The sequence below is a fragment of the Nelusetta ayraudi genome, unplaced genomic scaffold (assembly GCF_046127955.1).
Source record: "Nelusetta ayraudi isolate G7.1 ecotype Tasmania unplaced genomic scaffold, CSIRO-AGI_Nayr_v1 ptg000105l, whole genome shotgun sequence".
Classification (NCBI taxonomy): Eukaryota; Metazoa; Chordata; class Actinopteri; order Tetraodontiformes; family Monacanthidae; genus Nelusetta; species Nelusetta ayraudi.
In genome coordinates this window covers 265,299-288,899 of record NW_027466155.1, presented here as the reverse complement: position 1 = coordinate 288,899, position 23,601 = coordinate 265,299, and the positions used below count along the sequence as shown (strand labels likewise).

The following is a 23,601-nucleotide window of genomic DNA, read 5'->3' as shown; positions in this document are numbered from 1 at the left end:
TAGAAAGAGGGAAAGCCGCGGTGGAGCTCATCCGTAAGAAAAAGGCCCAAGTGTGTTTTTTTTTTGTGTGTGTGTGTGTGAGGGTGTTGTTGTTCTTGTTGTTGTTTTTTCCGACAGGAATGTTGCAACAGGAATGTTGCGGCCGTCTTGAAAAACTTATAAGGAGACGGCAGATTGGTGAAACTCGTCCATGAGGAAAAAAAGCCCATTTGTGGTTTTGCACGTGTGTGTGTGTTGTTGTCGTTGTTGTTGTTGTTGTTGTTGTTGTTGTTGTTGTTGTTGTTGTTTTTAAGGGCAAGGTCGGGGCCGTCTTGAAAAACTTTTAAGCGGGATGTAAACGAGTCCGGGGGGGGGCGGGTTGGTGGAGGAAACGGACCCGTGTGTGTTTTGTGTGTGAGTGTGTTTTTTTGTTTGTTGTGTGTGCGTGCGAGTGCGAGCGTGTGTTTTTTTTTTTTTTGCTTTTGTTAAAGAGCGGCGAGCCGCGGAGCAGCAAACTGCTGCGGACAGCAGCAGCGTGAGGTGCCGGAGCCGCCGAGGACACTTTGGATCATGTCAGCGGCGCCGCTTCCATGGCGTCCGCTGTCACCAATCACATCCTCTTAAACCTCCCAGGGAGCACAATGCCCCGCCCTGCCCTGGAACACACACACACACACACACACACACACACAAGCACACACACACAAAACACGCGCCACACGCACACTCTCTTATCTGTCAATGCTGCTTAAATAATGTAATTAATGACTTAATTAACATTTCCATAATCTATTTTCATAAATCTAACGCGGCATAATGAGAGTTTCCAACCTCTAGGCGGTGGCACAGAAAAAAACTGTTGTGTGACAGGCCTCGGGACGGCACTTCAAGCCTGACAAATGTCATGTGACTCGGCGAATGTGTCCAATAACAGACCTGCAGCGCACCGAGGAGGAGGAGGAGGAGGAGGAGGAGGAGGAGGAGGAGGAAGAGGACCAGGGAAAAAGCACAATGAATTGGGGTCTTCCTCCAGTGGAGGAGCTTCAGCAGGGAGGAGAATCTGCTTGATTCAAAGTGAAGAGATGTCAGTTTGCTTCTTGTGCAGCAGGAAGAAAAAATGCTGCTGCGCACTTTTAACTCGGTCGTTCTACAAATCTTCCCACAGGATTTATTTTACTTCATTTATTTATTTATCACTCTATCTATTTGCCCTCACGCGTCTGTCTTCTCATTTGCTCTAACTGCTACCAAACAATAAAATGTCCAAATTTGAACACTGACAGCATAAATCCACAGAGAACAGCCAGGTGAAAAAAAACAAGGGTGAAGGTAGTTGAAGGAACCAGTTGATTTTTGATCTCAAATAGGAAATTTGACAAAAAAAAAAAAAAGAAAAAGGAGGCTTTATCAAGCTTTTCAAGATGGATGTGATGGTTGCGACTGTTGACTTATTTGTTAAAATTGGACGACAGGTTGACTTTTTTTTTTCCCTCAGTCAATGCTATTTGAGACAAAAATAGTAACTTGTTACAAAATAAAATATTTGTTCCATGCAGTTTAGATGGATGAGGCTTTTCCACTGATGTTTTTTTTCAATACATTTCTGCCACAACACACAGATCCACAGATGATAGGTCACTGAGAACCATCGTCTGCTTTGTCTTTGTCTCCCCCCAGTTGTAGAGCCGAGTCAGGGGGGTGGGGAGGTGGGGGTGGATTCCTGGAGAGATCTTCCACCCCGAGGGGGGGTGGGTGGCGAGTAAGACGTCTGGTGACGCGGGGCAGCAGGAGGCCACCAGCAGAACCGGGAAGTCGACGCTAGAACCTGGAAGCTGACACTAGAACTAGCAAGTCCACACTAGGACTGGGAAGTCCACACTAGAACCAGGAAGTCCACACTAGGACCAGGAAGTCCACACTAGAACCAGGAAATCCACACTAGGACCAGGAAGTCCACACTAGAACCAGGAAGTCCACACTAGAACCAGTTGGCAGCACCAACAAAGTCTCTGAACTTCTACGCTTTACATCTTCATGCCTGATTCATCAGCATCAAGCGGCTTCATACGACACTTTTTTATTTGAGAATTTTTCATTTCAGCTTTTTAAACTTTACGCAAAAAATTCTCTCAACTTGAGCCACATTCAGCCAGTCGTTGCTTTGTGTCACCAGCGAAGCTTTCGGCTGGTTTCACCATTTTTTATTTGATTTCAAAGGAAGCTAGCTTAGCACGCTCAGCTTTCTCCGTTGGCGATTCCCTCTGAGATTTAACTGTCTCTAAAAAAAACAACTTCTTTCACCAAAAACCAGCGCGCTGTGCAGCACGCAAAGCGCTCGGCGAACTCGGCCGAACTCGCGCGAACCCCGGAGAACAAGAAACAGAAAGAACAACAAATAACCTGCGTCGGTATTTGTTGTCGGTAGCGAGGCGGCGAGTTGCGCGTGGTTGTAAACACACCAATTTCCTGTGATAAAATTACAGCTCATTACTGGACGAGCGGCTGCAGCAGCAACATAATGATGCAGCAGCGCATTAGCAGCAGCGCAACCGCTTTTATTAATTAGCAGTTCTCCCGCTGCATTCCTTGCAAATGAGTTTAATGGGGAGGGACGAAAAGAAAAAGAGTGAGAGAGAGAGAGAGAGAGAGAGAAAGAGAGAGAGAGAGAGAGAGAGGGAGAGAGGATGAGGTTGGGAGTCGTGCAGCGTTGAGAACATCAGGTTTTCGTTTGACTTCGCCGTCGCTCGTGCAGCCGGCGTTTAAGTGCTGAAAGTCAATCAGTGGATTTGAATCCGGTTTCATTTTTTATTTCTCAGTTTGTTGGGGGGGTTAATCTTTAAAAGTAGGATTCCTTTTTTTGGATGCTGCCTAAAAAAAGGTATATACATATTCATATATATACTGTATACATGTATATATTGCATCACCGCAACCGGCATCAGTAATTTGATTACCGCCGTTTGTTTCTTTCTCTCTCTCTCTCTCTCTCTCTCTCTCTCTCTCTCTTTTTTAATCACAGAGGAGACATTGTTTGTGCCAGGAAGCTAATGCATTATTTACAAGCTGGATGTTCATGAAAACAGACTGTTCATTTACTAATGGGTTACAGTTCCGCAGGCAGCGTTCCAATTAGCAGGAGCCGGCGCGGCAGAGAGGGCGATCCGGGGGAAGCGGAGAGGTGGGAGCGAGAGAGTGAAAGAATGAGCGAGAGAGCGGGCGAGCGAGCCGGAGGTCGGCCAACAGCAGCGGTGGCGGCGGCGGCAGTGATTAGAGCGGCTCCTCGTTATGAAAGTTGCATAAAAAAGTGGAAGGCGGAGAAGAAAAAAAGTGCTGTTGCAGTTTTGCACTTGTTGGTATTTGAGAGCAGCGGCGATGGCGGCAGCGGCGACCGTGGCGCTCATTTCATCGTTTTCAACCTGTTAACATTCCAACCTCCTTGCGAGAAGACCTGGCGGTCGTGTCGTCTACTCCCATCCACCTTCAGGAAAGGGTTTGATCGGCTAAGCCAATCAGGTGGGCGAACTACGGCCCGGGGGGGCCACGCGTGGCCCGTTGAGCTTTGTAATCGAGCCTGCCGAACTTGATGAAATGATATTAAAAGGAAGTCAAAACATTTCACCCATTGTCTTTTAGTGTTTTAGGAGTCATTTCAGTGAAGGGCTAAATATCGGCTTCAAAGCACATTTTCTACATATCTACATATCTGCAGAACCCATGATATATTTTCTTCCTCCTAAGAGGCGGGATCACCAAAACCCTCCATCCATCGGTTTCTGTTTCGGCCCCTCTTTGAAATTTTAGAATGCACTGTGGCCCACCAGTCAAAGAGTGCGCCCACCCCATGGCCAAGCAATCACGCAAAGCAAATTGCAAAGTGCATCAACCATTAGAAACACCCGGGCGATGTGCATCGATACCCCAACAGCACCTCCTATCACCATCAATGGGAGGCATTAGAATGCGTAAAAAGACCTGACATACCACGGAAGCCTGATAAGCAGCGACAGGGGGACGCAAAAAGACATTGAGATGCATCTCAGCAAAGGCAAGAGGTGCTTTCTGCGAAACCACCCAACATCTGGAAGCCCAGACAGTTTGGACCCAAAACCAAGACCAGGATCTGAGTGCTAGATAGAGAGATAGATAGATAGAGAGATAGATAGATAGAGAGATAGATACTTTATTGATCTCCAGGAGAAATTTGCATTTATATTTGCATATATATATATGTATATATATATATATATATATATATATATATATATATATATATATATATATGTATATATATGTATATATATATATATATATATATATATATATATATATATATATATATATATATATATATATATATATATACGTATATACTGTATATGTATATGTCATCATACATCATAAATATATGTCATCTTTTGGCCAAATAAGATCTCAGATGGCTTGCATAAATCCACTGAAATTGGGAGACGCAGGCGAAGAAGGCTCGGTCACGTGTTGAGAATGAACCAATGAAAGGCTACCCAGAGTTGCATTAAAGATGGAACCATCACTGGGGAAAAAAGAGAGCTGGCGAAGGACAGTCACGATGGAGCTGCAGGAGGTTCTTCCCTGGGAAGAAGCGCAGGCCAAAGCACGAGACTGTGTTCAGTGGCAGTGTGTGATTGCGGCCTCATGTCCCAACCCAGACAAAGAGGATAAGAAAGGCTATGTTTCCGCCAGCGCACCATGGTTCGGCTTGGCTCGGCTCGGACTCGGCTGGGTTTGCAGTCATTTCCACTGGCGTCAGCACGGTTCTTACCGTTACCATTTTGGTTCTTGCTTCCTTGGGTTTCCAAGCGGGCCAAGTGGTTACCACAGAGCAGGCCACCGATTGGGTAAGAGTTTTGACGAAAAACGAGTGGGAGTCTTTCACCAAAACCAAAACCACAACTGAAGTCTCTACTGAAACGCTCATGAAACTGTGCTATGGGTGAACCAAGAGCTGCAGACGCTCTCGTTGGCCGAAGAAGAAGCTCAGAGGGAGCTGGATGGTGCGACATGCAATGAAAAAGTCTTCTTGGTTTCGCAGCTGGGAAGATTTTGAAAAAAGCACCAAGCAACTGCAGAGAAACCACCAAAGCATCATGGAGCAGAACAGTTGGAGGTTCGTTCAGCCACGTGGATGCGATGGACCACCGGCCCGGTGTGCTACAGGAGAATAGTCGGCCTTGCCATGTATGAGGACTGTGAATGTATTGTGAACCCAAGCAGCTTTCGTTTTAAGTCCAAACTGTTAGCCACCACTGCTAACTCTGCATTTTCTTTTGTTCTTGTGTTTTTGTGTTCGCTGGCAGTGCAACTTAGGCAGTGCAACAGTGCTTCTGTCTCTTAAGTTTCGCTCTTAATAGCGATTTTAACGCACACTTGCGTGCTAACACTAGTTGAATGAAGCTGTTGCTGTTTTATGCTTAGTGTGGACTGAAGTTGTGCGGCTATTCTTGTCTATTAATAAACGACTCCGTGACTCTTTGTGAGTCTACATTTCTGTTGCTAGGTGAGGATCTTGACAGTATTATATACAGTAACAGTATTAAACAAAATCATTCTAAGCCCTACTAAAATGTTTAAATGTCTAAAACAAAAACATGGTCAATACAAAGAGTAAAGCCGATGAATTAAGGAAAAACATCTGTGCCGAGCCACACCGAGCCGAGCCAAGCTGAGGTGGCCCGAGCAGAGTAGTGCTGGTAGAAATGCACCCTAACTAAGGAAGTAGACAGGTAACATTTTGACCAAACAAACAAAGGTCGCGAGGAAGAAGAGACTCACTTGAGGAGCATGATCTCCATCAGGACCCCGAAGGCCACGGCCGCCACCTGGATGAGGGCCGGTGGCGGCGGCCGGGTGAAGACAGCCAGCAGGAAATACAGCAGGTATGCGACGGCAGCCGCCAACAGCAGCACGGGCAGCAGCGCCAGCCAGGAGTAGAGCCAGAACCAGGGCGAGCACCAGGGGGATGTCCTCTGGAGCTGGTACTGCAGGACGGGAAGTGAGAGACAAGGCGGACCAATCAGAGCAGAGGATTGGGCGGAGGAAGGAAGGGAGGTGACTGAGGAAATTTGGCAGGAAATACTTAAAAATAAATAAATAAACCTCAAGTTCAAATATGTTTGAAAAGTTTTAGAAGCATTTAGTTTTACAAGTATTAGCGATACACGTGTAATGTGTAATACGGACGGGCCAGCTGCAGCAGGGATTTAGCATTGCGGGCCAAATATAATGACACTGCGGGTCAAATTTGGGCCGCGGGTCAGACGTTGACACCCATGTAGTAAACAAATCAGAGGCAAGCAGGGGCGGGTTGCAGGAAGTTCCAAATGAACGAGCTGCAGGCCCTGAGATGCACAAAGGCCGTTTCAACCTCAAAACAAAACAAACAAAACAAACAAAACAAAACAAACAAACAGAAAAGTGAGTTGAATGAATTTTTTTTATTTTTATTACAAATAAAGAAACTAAATTATTGCAAACAATCAACAGCTTTTTGATGCACTGGATAGAAAAAAAAACAACTAAAGAAACAACAATCAACTGGACAAAAACGATCAACAATCATCCGTTCCGCCACCAGTTTGGGTCGATAGCGGCTAGCAGCAAATAACACTGCTGGCCCCGCCCACTTTCCAGCTTTTCTGAGAGGAGGCGCCCGACTGCAACTCATCGCGGAGTCGATCAACACGTTGTCCAGACACCAGAAGGAGCAAGTGAGAGAGTTGACACGGATGTATTAAGAAGAAGAAGAAGGAGAAGAAGAAGAAAAAAAAACACTGTGAGTTAATTACATCCTGGTGTTTTATGACTGTGACCTTTAAAAAAAACTACACAGATCAATCAGTGGTAGCGGGAAGCAGCCCGTCGGGAATATTTAGATGGTCGCCTTGTGAAAGTAGGGCACTATTTATCCAAACAAAATCATTATTATTAATAGCCCCATGCTCAACCCAAATATGTATTCTGCATGTTGCTTCATTATGTCCCCTCCTCCAGCCCAGGTGCAGCCGCAGAGCACCGGCCAGTCTGGAGCTAATTAATTAGCCGCAGCCAGCAGGACAAAGGCAGAAACAGCGTCGCTGTCTGGACGCAGACTTTTAGGGAAAATATATATATATATATATATATATATGTATATATATATATATATATATACATATATATATATATATATGTGTATATCAAGCAGGACTTACTTGCTTACTGAGGTAAAATCCAGAGAGATGGAGGTAATATCCAGAACACTATCCAGAAGGATTCTGGAAGTCTGAGGTAGATCAGCTAAGTGGCCAGATGGCTTTTAAGCTGCTGCTAGCAAAACTCTGTCAGCTGTAACCTGCTGGCTAAGCTAAAACGCAATCTGCTGCAATGCAATGGAAACAAGTTGTCCTGTTTTTTTTTTTTTTTTTTTTTATCAAGTGGGTTAGGGTTTTTAAGCTGCTACGTCACTCTAATGCTAATGCTAATGCTAACGTGTTTCCCAGGCTGGAAGTCTGCTGGAAGCTCAAACGCATCCGTGTCAAGTGTCGCGCTCACGGATGCAGCCAATGATGGTTTGTCAAATACTAACAATCATAAGGTTAAAGATGAACGGTGCTGCTAAAGCACTGAGCGGCCAAACGTGCGTCTCTCTCTCTCGCCACCTCCTGGACGTCGCCGTCTGTTTTTCCCGATGGCGCCGCCCGCTGACCTTTAACCGCCTGTTATCTGTGTATTGACAAAACCGCAGTTAGCGCCTCTAATTTTGCATGCGACACAAATCAAGTGTGCCATGTGGAAATGCCAAGTCTCCCCCTCTGCCTCCTCCGGCAGAGGGGGGGAGGGGTGGGGTCTGCTTGTTTGCTAACGGCAGCAGCGGAGAGAAGTTCCACTTAGCGCCACCGCAGAAAGTCTATTAACTTATTGAGATTAAAAGCCTGATGCCTCTCCTCCCACTCAACCGACTCCCCTCACCCTCCTCACCCATACCCCTCACCCCCCCCCCCTCCCCAGCCCCATCTCCCCCCGGACGGCCTCACACCTCCAGAGGAGAAAAGGTGATTGATGAGCACCATCAGCCAGCCTTGAATCTCTCCGCTCATTAGACTCCTTATGCATCTAAGCTGTTTGAACGCTCACTGGAGGAAGGAGGAAGAGGAGGAGGAGGAAAGGGGGAAGGGAGGAGGAGGGGGGGGGGCGTTCTCTGACTTTTTAGAAGATAAGTAGAGGCACTAAAATATTTACCTTGTACTATTAATCTGAGGGAAATTAATCTCCCATTATACCGTCGTCGCCGGGTGAGGAGGGAGTGTCTGTCTGTCTGTCTGTCTGGAGAAAACCAGCGGACGCTGCAAACTTCACACCCACTGAACTGTCACCATAAATAACTAATAAGGATGAGACAAATAAAAACTCACGTTTGAAATGTAAAAGAAAAGGCTTTTAATTCTAGAGTATCTGAAGTTTAGAGCTTCCTCACAAGGGAGAGGGAGGAGGAGCGAAAGCTAACGCTAATGCTAGCTTGTCAGCAATTGCGGAAAATGATTGAAAATGTAACAAAGACAAAACTAAACTAAAAAGATCCTAAACTTTAACTTTAATCTTTGACAAAATGGAACATTAATCTACTAGAAAAATAATCTAGTTTAATCTGCAAATTTGTTTTTATTGAAAAGAAAAAAAAAAAAAAAGAAAAAAAAAGTCAAAGGAACGAGCTAATGCTGAGCTCATGCTGACACAGCCAATCACATCCCAGCGTCAATTCCTGGTTCCTTGATCAATCCTACTTTTACCATTGTTTTCATGGTTTTGTGGCATCATTGTTTGATTGCGAGCTGGAGGGGACACATGACCGCTGAACACCAATAGGAAGCCGTGCACTGTTACCAACCGTCTCTGGCGGCTGCCGAGGAATCTCATTGGCCAACAGCGAGAATGACAGACGTAGTGAGAAGGTTTGTTGATGTTACAAATGTGTGTTTTTTTCTAGGCCGTATTTCCCACATGGTCACATGACTTCAATCCCTTTTAGTTGTGTGTGTGTGTGTGTGTGTGCGTGTGTGCGTGTGTGTGTGTGTGTGTGAGTTATTGTCAGTTTGTTTCAGCTCAAAGGACTGACTGTAGGTTAGCATAGCCTGGTGTAGGTCATCTAGGTGTGAGGTTCACTGATTAGCTGCTGGAGGTGGACCACCACCACTAACATGTGACCACCGTGCAGGACACACACACACACACACACACACACACACACACACACACACACACACACACACACACACACACGCACACACGTGTCCCTGCAGCAGCAGACTGCAGTGCATTATTAGGCACTAATTGCCGATGGATGGAATCATTACTTTAATGCGCCGCTGATTGTGCTGCTGCGAACCCACACGGCTGCGTTGGCTCCAGATAAATAAGCTCATTGTGTTGCAGACAATAAAGGAGACGAATCACGCCAATCGATGGCCGCCGCGGAAACGGCTTCGCTCCGAGCAGCCGCAGCCGTGGAGAAACTCGCGCCTTCTACTTTTTTTTTTTTTCTTTTTTGTTCTGTTTTTTGTGTCGTTTTTTTTTCTTAATGCAAAGTTCCGGAGCAAACAGTTTGTTCTCCGGTGTAAGCCAGAGGATAATCACGACAGACGGAAGAGGAGGAGAAGAAGGAAGAGGAGGAAGATGAGTAGAAGGAGGAGGAAGAGGGAGAGGAGGAAGAGGAGGAGGAAGATGAGTAGAAGGGGGAGAAAGAGGGAGAGGAGGAAAAGGAGGAAGAGGAGGAAGAGGAGGAAGAGGAACTTGTAGGTTTAACTGCAGTGCTGCCTCTGCAGCGGCTGCTTCCTGCTTCCTGCTTCCTGCTTCCCTCCTGCAGGCCGTAGATACTCCGACTCTCTCACTGTCGAGCAGCCTCACACCGAGTCCACCGGCCACTAATCAGTTGTTCCCTGCTGAACTCGGCCCAAACCTCCGGGTTGCATTCTGGGTAAGAGTTCGCTTTTTTCTCTCTTCTAATCACCGCTAATTCTTTCGGGGGAAATTTACACGTCATGGACTCATTTTGTCGGATGTGAAGCCGTCCGTCTCTGATATTTAGAGAATCTTCTCATCGATCGACGGATGAACCATAGAAAAAAATAAATTGTATAAAGAAAATAAATAAAAATTGAAGACGTCTGAGCTTCAGCGCCGAGCTAACGAGCCGTGTGGATTTATGAACAGGATGGTTTGAATTTTGTAAGACTTCCTCGGAGAGAAATGGGGTGAATCACACAAACTGAAGCTTGGATTTGATTTGTGAAAATTGGAAATAAAGGAAATTTCACCGTCTGGACCGACTGCTTTTTATTTCTCCGGTCGGTCCGCATCTGAAAACCTGCTTATGGAATTATAATTGCAGAGGTTCAGAAGTGCTGCGTGAGGAGCCGGTGAGGAGGTCAGAGGTCACTAGGTCAGGAGCAGAGGCGGCCAGGCTGAGCGGACGGAAGAAGAGCAAAATAAAAATGAAAAGAGGAAAATAAACTGAGCAGCAGCGAAGCTTTGCGTTCACACTTTAACGTGCAGTTGCAACTGAGCAAGTGCCAGTGAGTGTGTGCGTGTGTGTGTGTCGGTGGAGGGACGCACACCCCCGGTCGTTCCTGACGAGCCAATCAGTGGCTCACCCTGGTGAGCTTCTCAAAGATGGAACGCGGCCCGAAATTTGCTTTCTTGGTGTGGGAGGCTCGGGTTCGGGGACAACTGTCACTCTTATTAATTTGGCCCCTTCATCAGGCCCCACCCACTCTTCGACCTCAACCAACCAAATCAGAGGAAGCTGAACATTCACCAGTTAACCAGAGAGGATAAAAACAAAAAAGAAATATTATAAACTGATCAATTGTTGAGGTTCATGAAGGTAAAAAAATGAATAAATAAATGAAGCAAATAGAGTCCAGTTGAAGTTCAGGACTCAATAAAACATAACATAAAACAATGAAAACATACAACATTCTTTCATTATGCAGAACTATACTAATATTTTTTTTTATAAACACAGAGCAAGAAAAGCTAGTCACTCTGGAAGCTAAACTACTCTGGAAGCTAAACTACTCTGGAAGCTAAGCTACTCTGGAAGCTAAGCCACTCTGGGAGCTAGTCCCTCTGGAAGCTAAACTACTCTGGAAGCTAGTCACTCTAGAAGCTACTCTACTCTGGAAGCTAGTCACTCTGGAAGCTAAACTACTCTGGAAGCTAGCCACTCTGGAAGCTAATCTACTCTGGAAGCTAGCCACTCTGGAAGTGAAACCACTCTGGAATCTAAGATACTCTGGAGGCTAGCCACTCTGGAAGCTAAACTACTCTGGAAGCTAGCCACTCTGGAAGCTAAACTACTCTGGAAGCTAAGATACTCTGGAAGCTAGCCACTCTGGAAGCTAAGCTACACTAGCAACCTCTGTTGTTTCTCAGTCAGGTTGAGTTGAGTCCCAACAGACTCCAAGCAATCAGAAGAAAGCAACAATTGTGTGAAGGCGAGAATATCACCCAATCCTTCCATCTAGTAGACTGGTGGGATCCACCGTGTGTTGAGTGAACTGGCTCTCTAAGGTGGTGGTGTTGGCGGTGTTGGTGGTGGTGTCTGCTGTGTGCACTGAAGGCGAGGCGGCTAATCAGCCTCATTAAAAGGCGGCATCGTGTCCTCACCGCCTAATTCCGCCGGCGAAGCTCTTTGATTGGATATTGGATTTAATTTAGTTAATGAAGGACTGGGGGAAATTTGGCGGAATCTCCTGTGATCAATGACGGGAGCTGGCGAGCTCTCCGGAGATCCCGCCCTCCCGACTAATCAGCTCCGACACTGCTAGTCAAACTCCTTCAGTTTGGATATTAATTAATACGGCAACAAAAAATAAAAAATAAAAAATAAACTAGCAACATTTGCTTGTGTGTACGGCCCTTTCGAACCAACATGTCTCGGCTGGCGAAGGCGGGCGGAGCCTGCGGTGACGAGCGGCAGCGGCGGCGGCGGCAGCAGCAGCAGCCGCAGCAGCAGCAGCAGCAGCAGCAGCAGGCGGCGATCCGGCATTGATTAATTGGACACGGATAGATTAATATCCCGGCGGACGGCCGTGCCAAGCTCATCAGAGTAAAAGTGTTATTACACAACCATCAGCTGTGATTCTATTAATGAGGCAGGAAAGAGTGTGTGTGTGTGTGTGTGTGTGTGTGTGTGTGTGTTGGGGGGGGGGTTTAATCTGGTTGGCGTAACGCAGCACTAAAGACAGTGGTGGAAAAACACACGTACACACGCATGCGCGCGCGCACACACACACACACACACACACACACACACACACACACACACACACACACTTCCTCCCTCTCTGACAGTCGCACAGGAAGCTGCTGGCGACGACTGACGGCTGCCGAGTGTTTGCACCTGCACATTCCTCCGCCTAAGCTAAGCTAAGCTCCGCCCACAGCTCCACGCGGGGCCCCCTGCAGGTCGCAGCCAGCAGCTCAGGGCAGAACCAGACCTGCCCGGCTCACTCACGCTCATATACACACTGTCTCTCACACATGTATTCACACACACACGCACACTCTCTCTCTCTCTCTCTCTCTCACACACACACACACCACACGCACATTCTTTCTGGAATGTAAACCTTGGCAGTCCAGGTCATGTGACCCGCTGTTACCTGCTGCAGGTGCAGCTCTTGGCGTGAAGCAACTTGTCGGGCCAGGATGTGAACGCCTGCGGACGCACTTGTCGAGTACCTAATAAAGTGGCCAGGGTACATCCAAGGTTTGGAGCCTTTCTGCAGCCTCCGACCAGGCTGCCCACTGCTGACCTCTGACCTCTGACCCTTGATCTCAACGGGACTTTTTTGTTTTTTCTCTTCCCCCCTTTCTGGTTCCTGGTTCTGATTGGAATTCCAGCGGGTCGTCCCTCACTGGGCCCGCGCACCTGAATTGCAAGCTTCAGTTGCCGCGTCGCGATTGGCCGATTTAGTCGTCGTTGAATTGACGGTTGTGCCTAAGGGCCTGAAAAGATGAGCCAACGCGTCATCTGCTGCAGGAGGCTGCGGAGTGGGTAGGTGGCTGTCAGGACCTACTGGTGGATCCTCAACACCAGGACTTAAAAAAATAAAAAAAAACTTTAGAAAAAACACTTGAGTCCCTGTTAAAAACAGAGGCACAAACCAAACGACAGGAACAATCTTCTCGTGCAACTCAGCAAAGTGTCAGTGCGACATTTTTTATTTATTATTATTATTTTTTTTACTTCCAAGGACGCCCCACCCCGCCCCACACAACCTCAGCAGCACTATTTCATCGGGCAGATGCTCAGCGCCTCAGCACAGTGTTGTCGCCGCCCACAGGTATAATCAAGCAGAAAATTAATAATCACTCGGCGGCGCCACAATAAATCACGACGCCGCGGACAATTAATAACGGAGGGGAAGGCTCGCCGACGTCTGATTACAATAGTTATGATGCATATCGTCGAGGTTTAAATCACACATCTCACAATAGGAACCCGGGGAGCATTAGCCTGGCGGGGCGTGTCCTGGAGAGGAGGGGGGGCGGGGGGAGTTGGGGGAGTGTCTTCATCTACAACCTGTGTTCCCCCAAAAAAAAGACAAAATGAAATTTTTCTGTGTTTAAGAATTTAAAATTCGAATCATCAGGCACCGCAGCAGCACAACTGTAATGTGTAAGCTCACAGCTGCTCCCTACAGGTCTGGGGTGTAATTGCATTCGGCTGATGATCACGTTTCACTTTTTTTTTTTTTCTTTAGTTAATATTAAATAAATCTCAATTTATTTTTTGCAATTTTTAATTCCTTAAAATACAAATAAAGGAAATACAATAAATTAGTTTTAGTACAAATTATTTACATGGCCTGCTTGTTTGCTTACTTCATTTAACAAAGACTGCAAGGACTCACATGAAGTTGCAATTTATACCGTCTGTAAGCTGAGTTTATTGATGGACGAAGGCCGTACGGGGCCATACTGAAATGAACCCTGCGTTGACACCGGCTGTTTTGAAAATGTGTCATCGGCTCTAAAAGCTCCACCGCTCTGTGATTCCTTTCGCCTTCTTACCAAAGTGGCTCTAAAAGCTAAAAAAAAAAGAAAAAAAAAGAAAGAAAGAAAGAAAGAAAATCAAGTGGTGCCAGAGTGATTTGGTGGTTCGGGAGTGCTGAAAGAAAGAAAGAAAGAAAGAAAGAAAGAAAAAGTCAGTAAGAAATAAAGATTTGGCTGCTGTCTCTCTTGTTTTGCCTTCAGGCAAAGCTTCCTAATAAAGTGGCCGCTAAACATCTTGGCCGATTCATCCTGAGGCTGACGACGAAAAAGTAATGATGTGAGAAGTTAACTGGGCCAAATTTCCAATCAGACAGAGTAGTAGATAGGATACACACTATTATCATGTCAAACTGTGAGGTGTTTTCATTTTTTGTAAAGATAAAGCGGTCAGGGAGAGGTGTTAGTACTGAGGAGAGGAAGGGGAGGGGCAGTACTCCTCAGAAGCTTCTGTCCTAATGCAGGTGTGCGGGTGCATCCCACTGCGAAGCCGACCGTCATCTCGGCCGCTCCCAGCTGTGACGTCCAGCTGTCAAAGAGCCGAAGAAGAAGAAGAAGAAGAAGAAGAAGAAGAAGAAGAAGAAGAAGAAGAAGAAGAAGAAGAAGAAGATAGAAGCAGCCGGGGAGCCGACACCCGAGTGGCCGAGCTAAAAGTGTTTAATGCCTGCCAAGAGGACGCACGGAGGTGGAGGTGGTGGAGGAGGAGGAGAAGAAGAAGGGAGAGGAGGAGGAGAAGAAGAAGGGAGAGGAGGAGGAGAAGGAGGAAAAGTAAGAGAGGGAAGGAGGAGTAAAAGTAAAATGGGGAGGAGAAGGTGGAGAAGAAGGAGAAGGAAAAGGAAGAGGAGCAAAAGGGATAGGAGGTAGATAAAGAGAAGAAACGGGGGGGGGGGAAGGAAAAGTAAGAAGAGGGGTTGGTGGAGGTGGAGGAGGAGGAGGAGGAGGAGGAGGAGGACGAAGGTCCCAGGCTGCTGATTTATTCATCCCAGAGTCGAGTGCGGCGGCCGCGGGAGTTTGTCAAGTTGGAAATCCTAATTAAAACTGTTAATCACACATTCCTGTTTGTTCAGCGCCCGAGTGCAAAGAGAAATGCCAGCAGGTGATTCATGGCTGCTGCCGCTCAGACAGGTGAGTCTCCACCTGCTGCTGCTGCTGCCGCTGCTGCCGCTGCACCACCTCAATTCCGAAAAGCTCAAAAAGATTAAAAACCACTGACACTCATTTACTTGATCTACGTGCAGATCTTCCTTTTTTTTTTCTTTTTTTTTTAAATATTTCCCTTCAAGTTGACGTGAGGAGTTTAAAGCACCTGATCAGTGGGGATTCATCTATTTATGTTTTATGTTTTTTATGATTAGCGCCAGTTGAGACGTCTTGGGAGGGAGCTGCAGGCCACGGCAGAGCAGATCAAAGAAGTGAGAGTCCGGCCTGCAGCTACAGCAAGCGTGCGCGCACACACACACACACACACACACACACGGAGGTGAAGAGCTGCAGCGCTGACGTGTCAGAATGTTCACATTGATTCTGTCCAATCAAGAAAGATTTTGCACAAGTCGAAGGGCAGCGAAGGCTAAATAAAAATTCTCTGGCAGTTTTGCGGGATGGTTGACGAGTGCGGAGCTGCACAAAGATCCAACAGAGGGGATTTTTTTTTTTTTTAAGGGCGTAAAGTGAGACGCAGGGACGCGGCAGGGAGTGACCGACCAGCCAGCGGACGCCTGCTGGAAGCAGCCTGGTAAATAAACTGTGTGGAGACCGGTCGGCCGCTGGTGGAGGCTTCAGATGGGGACGACAGGGCTGAAACAGCGCTGAGAGATTCCAGTTGTTGCAACAATTCAGCGGCATTTCTCGCAGGGAAAAAAAGGCAAATCTCCAACTGCCTTTGCAATTATGGACTGAAACTATTCATTCTGATTCATTCTTAAAACCATCAACTCCTAACAAGTTTCCTGGGTTGAAGGACTGCAAGAGAAAATACTCTGTCATCAAACAAAGAATTAGCGTCTCGTTCTTAAAGCAATCACGTTTCTGCTAAAACAAAAATACAGCGACGTCAATATTGTCAACATTGTTGTTTTCAAACCATCACAGACCAGTGATGTGATGTGAGGACAATATTGCACTGTAAGAATAGGACACAGAGGGCACGAGTGTAAAGGAAAAATACGCAACGCAACATTAGTTCCAACAACAGGCCGATCAAACTCAAGTCTGCGAAAGAAGAAATGAAGACCAGAGAACTGAGAAGCTCATTTTAACAGAGTAGGTTCCACACAGTGGCCCCTTTATTAGACCCTGGAACTGGAACCTCCTCCGTCACCGACTGAAGCACAAACACACCGCGATGATCCTCCAGCCGACTCTCTAACTGCAACGCTGCTCGCTTGGCTCCGCACGCTCGCAGGTTATCAACATAATGTGATGTCAGCGACGCACTGCGACTTAATGAGCTGAGACAAAGCGAAATTAGCAGCCAGTAAATTGATACATGGTTGATTTTCCCGGTGGGACGCCGGCGCTGATGGGACCGCGGCCGCGCCGCCAGCACTTTAGGGCCCCTCGGGCCAATTTGTGTCACTTCCCCGCAGAACAAATGGGAAGCGCGTTCACGTTGCGAGTGTAATAACTGGGCACAAACAAGCAACGTTGGTAATCATTTTTAAACCGACGCTTTACGAGCAGCTCCTTCAACGAATTGTGGGTGGAGTTTAACTTGTAGGTTAAAGGCAGGACGTTGATTTGTCTGATTGTGAGGCGGGATCAGGAGGAACTGGTTCAGTTTTACGGCACCGATGAGGATTTTTTTTCCTGGACTGGCTGTAAAATCTGCATTTGTGCCCAATGACATTGAAGACTGTGGACCAGGTACTGGTGCAGCTGCCGCCACTGATCCTATCCTGTTCCTCGTTGTGATCTTGATCCTAATCTTGGTCATGGTCTCGGTCTTGGTCCTGATCCTGTTCCTGTTCCAGATCCTGACCCTGATCCTGACCCGGTTCCTAGTCCTGATCCTGAACCTAAACCTGATCTTGTTTCTGTATGTGTTCCAGATCCTGATCCTGATCTTGAACCTGATCCTGATGCTGAGCCGTCTGACAGGCCGCTGTAGGTGAGTGGACTTCCTCCTCCTGAGGCTCTGACCTTTAATTCCATTCAGACTGTGCACAAACGACTCCACTTAGGGGAGAATAGAAAGTCTCTGCAAGATTGTTGCTACTTTGGACTTTTTTCCCTCTTCTTCTTCTTCTCCCTTTTCGGCGAGCTGGCATTATCTGCTCCCTCGCCTTAATGACTTCCCGGCGAGCCGAGCGGCGGCGGGAGAACAGCGCGAGACACAAGGTTATCTGGGCATTACACTCACTGTAACATGCAATTAACTCCACTCCTCCATTTTCATTACACAATTATTCATTAATGTCAATTTAATTTTATGCATTGTTCTACATGACCAAAGCCTGATTACCAGGAGCCCCTTGCACTCCAATATCCCCGAGTTAACTGCTGGCAGCCGCGCTCGCCGGCCGCCTAATTGCAATTTAGCCCGAGACGGCGCCGCTCCCTGCCCAGACCGTCCTTAATGGAGCAACTGATTCGCCGACAGGTAACGATTGGAAAGACAAAGTGCAGGTCGCTGTGAATGGAAAACAAATGTGCCGCCGCGGCTAAGCTGTTTTCTTTGTGATAGCGCCGAGGTCTGCCCTTTGCATTCAGAGGCAAGACAAGAGGTAATACGTTTCCTTAAATCCTATTTGTCTTCCAATTTTATCACCATGCAGAAATGAGAAAAGCCTCGTTGGAGTCAGGCGGCAACGTCCCGTACCGGCGGGAGCAATTGATTTTTGCTTCTCGTGGACAGCTAGCATTTTGGTGCAGCAGTGTCCGGATTGGGACGTCAGAGGCATTATTTTTCAAAATTAAGATTATTATTGTTATTTTTATTATTATTTTGAAATGTTTATGAATATTACAAATTTACACAAACATATTTACATATGACATGTATAAATAAATAATATATATATAAAATATAGGCCCTGCAATGAAGTGGCGACTTGTCCAGGGTGTACCCTGCTGTGCCCACACCACGACACTAATATAAGTTGAATATGTGTATGACAATTTTGTTCAATTTGTGTTTGTACTGCTATGAAACTTGTGACAGTCACCCCATGCTCTAGAATAACGTGCAGTGGAATGTAAAAAAAACCACAAAATCTGTGGTAATCTATAATGTGTATTGGCCTTATCAAGTACTCATAAGCTACTCGCTACTGTAAAAAAAAAGTCACATTGGTGCATTCCTATTCAAATATGTATATGTGTACATGTAATATAGTTTATGTATCTCTTCTGTTTTTGGGTAAAATACGAAATAATAAAAAAGACTCCTGGCTGGAAAAGTAGGAGCCCCTTTTGATTGTTGTAACGGTTGGAGCTCTCAACAGCTTTTCCTAGCAATAATGACTCACTGAGACATAAATATATCGCAAGAACGCTTTTGGAGGGTTGGGGCGGTCGGGGGGACGAGAAGAGGTGGGAAAAAAGGGGGGACACGGCGCGCAGTTTGACACTCACAGAGCGAGGGCGAATAAGGACGAGAGAGACTTTAATGAGCCAGCGTGAGTTTGATACTGAACAGGCTGTTTCTTCACCTGACAGATCTGCTTTCATACGACTCTGTTCCTCGGCACTGTGGGCGCTGCACCGTGGAAGGAGTTGCTTGATTGGTGGAATTTCACCAAGTTCAGATGGTTCCTTTTTAACCCCACTACCCCATGCACTATCTTTCAGGAGATTTTTGAGTGAGTCCTTTGGCTTGAAGGGCCTTAAAGACACACAGTGTTCACACACACTGCTGTGTTTCAAATAGGAGACAGGAGGGAAAAGAACCGATGCCGTTCTGTCGACAGCCAACAATCCCGACAACCCTGGAAGTATCTTCACACACGATCCACATACCTAAACGCGCAAGCAAAGTGTTCTCTTGGCTCTGTGTTCTTCTGGCAAGGGCGATACAACACTCAAACAATAAGCAGTGGACTTAAGCTACGCTGACAGTGCCGAGCGGAATGTTTCATGTTTCCACAAGACAAATAGAGGGCCACGGGAAACATTTAGAGAGAGGAGGCCCCTTAAGTAAAACAGATGGTGAGTGGACACCTTGCATCTGTCCTATCCAAACAGGCCATCTTGATACCCTCACACGAGTGAGGTATCTTGGAAAGGCCGTCCTGTCCTATTGACCACAAAGATCCTGTTGGTCAAGGCCGTTTCCTGGGGCTTTTTCCGGGTGGGTGGAGTTTGCATGTTCCTTCCTGTGAATGAGTGGGTTCTCTCCGGGTTCTCCGGCTTCCTCCAACAGTCCAATAACATGCATGTGAAGCAAATTGGGAACTCTAAATTGGCCAAAGGTGTGTGTGTGTGAGTGGTTGTCTGTCTTTCTATGTGTCCCTGCCATGAACTGCCGACATGTCCAGGATGTTGCCCTGTCTTCACTCTATAGCCTCTGTTCCACTAAAATGAGCGGGATGTCACCATGTTTTTGGACGCGGGACGTCGCGGAAGCAATCGGCATTCAGTTCCGTGTCCACGCACCAAACCCAGCGGGGTGTCCCCCCCCCCCCCCGGCCGGGAAGCTGCACCCCCTCCGCTTTCACCGCTGCGTGTCTGCTGACGTCATCGCGCTGAGGTCGCATGATGAAGTTCTACAGAATTCAAGAGCCCGGCGGTGGCCAGTGTTCTGAGTTGTTGGTCACTGTTGGCTGTTGTGGAACGACGACGTCGTTGCCGCCAGACTTGAAGCGGCGCGCACCTCCGCGGCCGCTTCCCGCCGTGCAGCCATTGTTTCGGCGTCTGGTCCATTTTGTGCGCGAGCAGCGGGCGAAACAGCCAGGAGGACAATGAACAATTATCCAGCGCTGATGGAACGTGATCGAAAACCTTTGCATCAGTGCTTGATATACGCCGCGACTGGCGCGATATCATGATTCAGCGCACGTTACGCTCAACGTCAGCCCGTGCGGCAGGTAAAAAAAGGTGGCGTTGTCCCGGGTTTACAGATTCCACCGCAAGCCGATTGGTGCGGAGCCGATCGGAGCCGATTTTGACTCGGGTTGCTTGCCGGGTTGCTTGAGACGTTTTGGCTCGGTGAGCAGATTCCACCGCCACCAAAACGTTTTTTGGGCAGTGGAATTGGGGCTTATGATAGCTGGGATAGGCTCCAGAAACCCAAGATGAAGTGGCTACAGAAGATGGATGGATGGAAGGATGGAAAACCTAAAAATCATCTCGCACAAGGCTGTATAAATGAGCTAATTTCGACAGCGGCTAGTTCTCAAGTGTAATGACGCCTGGGCAAAGCAGAACTTTTTGGACTGGCCTAAAACTTGTTGGTCAACGGACAAGATACAAAATACCCATCCATCAAAACACACGAGCAAACCAAACAGAATCAGGACTGAGTGTTGAGTTGTGTTGTGTTGTACGAGAACAGGACGGAGCTCCTGCTAATTGCTCGGGAGAGATCAGCCACTGAGTAGGCGGACCATTGGCGAGGCCCAAGACAAACATAAAGTCCATCCAACCCTTTCAAGTTGATGGGGTGGATTATGAAAACCCAGCATAGGAAGACTGGCTCGGAAATACCTACAGCTGGGCTGGCGGCGTCGCTGGGAAAAAAAGGCTGAGCCTGACCTTTTGTTTTCATCAATCCGATGATAACGAGGCACAGGCAATCCGCCGTTTATGAAAGTATTAACGCAACAACTGTTGGGGCTTTACCGACTCAACCCCTGGCTTCCATCCTCCGCAATGCGGCCGCGCCGACCCCCTCTAAAGCACGCGCGCCGTTTCACAATCCTCTTGTGCAACGACGGCTTCGGAATTACGAACCACGAGGGACCATTTTCTTCCTCGCACCTGACGTGGAAGACATGATTAAAGAGTGCAAATTTGAGGGTCACCCCGGGCCAATTGGACCTGTCTTTCATGCACAGATTCACATCAAAGGGTCTCAGGCAAGACTCCTCAAGGCGTACGGTGTGTGATCAAAGCGCTCGCCTCTTTGCGAATTCTATTTTATCCTTGTTGTTCATATTATGTTCCAGAGTAACCACCACAAATCTCATGCATAATTGTGAGCGCGCAGAGATATTTTAATCCTCCCGGAACCGCATCCAGGGATTGTACTCTAAGATAATGATTAATGTGCTTCTTTGCTGATTGACCATTGAAGAGACTACTCTTTTATTCCTCTGTTCCGCAGACTTTGTGAGCGGTAGGGCAGCAATTACTATTCATTTTCAAGCCGGGAATAATCAGGGCCTTCAAAAGAAAATTAGATAATAAGCATATAAAATATGAAAGGAAAGAAACAGCCAACTGCACTCACCACTCGCAACACAAGAAAATGTAATTAGCGCGGTCAAAGGTTTGCACCAATTTGTCGGAATATGAAAGATATAATTACTTTCATTTTGAATTTAATTCACTTCGTAGCAATCTATGAGAAGGATGTGAAACGTGTCTGGACTCGAGACATGATGTTGAGATGTTTTTTTTTTTCCTCAAAAGAAAAAAAAAATCCATGTTTTTCCACCTCAAGAATCTGCACCATGTTGCATCCTCTTATTATCGTTCCCCTTTCCACATGTTTGACAGCCAGGGGTTTGAATCGAGGCTCGGCGGGCAATTATTCGACTCCCCCTCATCCTCCAGCGTGTGGCGTCAGTACAATTATTTTACTGCTTCAGAGCAGGTTGGAGCCGATGGGGAACCAGAGCGTAAATATCAAACACTGGATGTTGGATGGACAATCTAGATTTTTTTTTTTTTTTCCCGTTGGCTGCTCACATCTGAACGCCGAAGAATTTATGAAGAATTCTGACAATGGCGGTAAAAAAACCTAACATGGAATGGACTATTCAAAAAGATCACACCGTTACTCATGTTTGCTCATTTGTATCAATTGTATCTGAGAACTTGTACCTATCGTAACAAAGGTGTGTGATCTCTCAGTTGTGTCTGCAACCTTCATAGGTCTGATGGACATGTTGAATAAAACCAACTGATTTGGAAAACATTCCACCTTCGAGTGGACGGAAATGAATCTCGGACTCACCGCGAGCTCGGATCCACATGATCCTGCGTGATACTGACAGAAGGACTAAAACCTGATCTTTCACTTTGTTACATCCACTATTTTGAGCTTCACCAATGAATTGAGAATGCCCCCCCCCCCCACCCCCCGAACCCAGCCCTCCTACCCCCCCACTGACCCGCTGCATCTGTTCCCTAGCCCAGCTGTCAGTGTTCCAATAAAACCAAGTTGCGAGGAGATAAAAAGTGGTGTCAGTTGATCAGCGTGGGAAAGGTAAGAAATCCCTTCCTCAACCTTTTGCCGGCGCGGTTTTCTTGAAGCTGACCGTCATGATCATCAGCGCGGCTGATTGCTGGGAATTGATTAACAGCTCTTCCCCCTCATCTCCCCCCAAACCCCCCCCCCCCCACAACTTCCAATTTCTTTTCTCTCCCTTTTTTTGTCTTTTAATTAAAACCCTGCTCACTGCACCCCTGGCTGTTACGGTGCAGCGGCGACTCCGCCGTAATGAAAATGAAGGACTGAGCGCGGCCCTGCGGGGGAGGGGTGGGAGCGGGGTGTGAGGGAGTGACGGGGGGGTGAGGATGAGCTCTCACATACAAGATTATAATTGTCAAGATGAAACTCGACAAAAGCCGAAGCCTCGGCTGCCGACGTTCCCAAACACAAGACAGATCTGTTCGTTCCCATTGCACTGCGAATACATGCATCCCATATTTTTGTTATTGTTATATTATTAATCCTTACTATTCAATTATGGATGCTGAGCTAAAGTATCACAGAGAATAAGACATTTTTTTCTCAGTTGCGCTTCCTTCTTCTTCTTCTTCTTCTTCTTTTTCTTCTTCTTCTCACAATCCACAAAGTAAAAAAAAGCAAAAAACTCAATACAAATCCAAACCAGAAGCGCCAGAAAACATTTTCTCAACAAACTGGCTGGTTTCACTTGTTCCATGTAAACAGTTTAGAGATGCAGTGTTTTTTCTTTTCCTGGAGAACCCAGCTGGGTCACTTCCTGGCTGCTCAAAAAACAATCGACACAGTTGACTCGGCCACCGCTGCACATTAGCGCGCCCATGAAAACGGCTGGACGAAGACGGGACTGTCGTCAAGACGGCTCGGCCGATCGTCCGCTGAGAGCCGTCTAAATTTCTTCAAAAGCTCCTTTCAGTCCACCCTCCCCACCCGACAAGGTGGAAGAAGTGACGGGGCCGTGATGGATGGAGGCACCTGTCGTCACGGCAGCTCACGCTACGTTGATAAATTGACAACAGTTGGGACACGCTCCACTAGCGGGAGGTAGAGGGGGCGGGGCCAGGCTTGCAGGACGTCCGTCCAGGAACCCGGAGACGGCGACGTCCCCAAACAGCTGCGCCGAGCGGCTGGAGGCCCAGATCATTTGATCTCCGCCGCTGACAAATGGGGCCAAAAAAAAAAAAAAAAAGGCTTAAAAG

At 47.1% G+C, this 23,601-nt stretch overlaps 1 protein-coding gene across 1 annotated transcript in view; it reads right to left on the bottom strand.

The window, feature by feature from the left end:
- LOC142903084 (uncharacterized) overlaps positions 1-23,601 on the bottom strand; it is a 56,909-nt gene that overhangs the window by 2,892 nt on the left and 30,416 nt on the right. Inside the window, exon 4 of the mRNA XM_076048527.1 lies at positions 5,788-5,993. Within this exon, the coding sequence (XP_075904642.1) occupies positions 5,788-5,993 (206 nt within the window). The remainder of the gene's footprint in view (positions 1-5,787; positions 5,994-23,601) is intronic.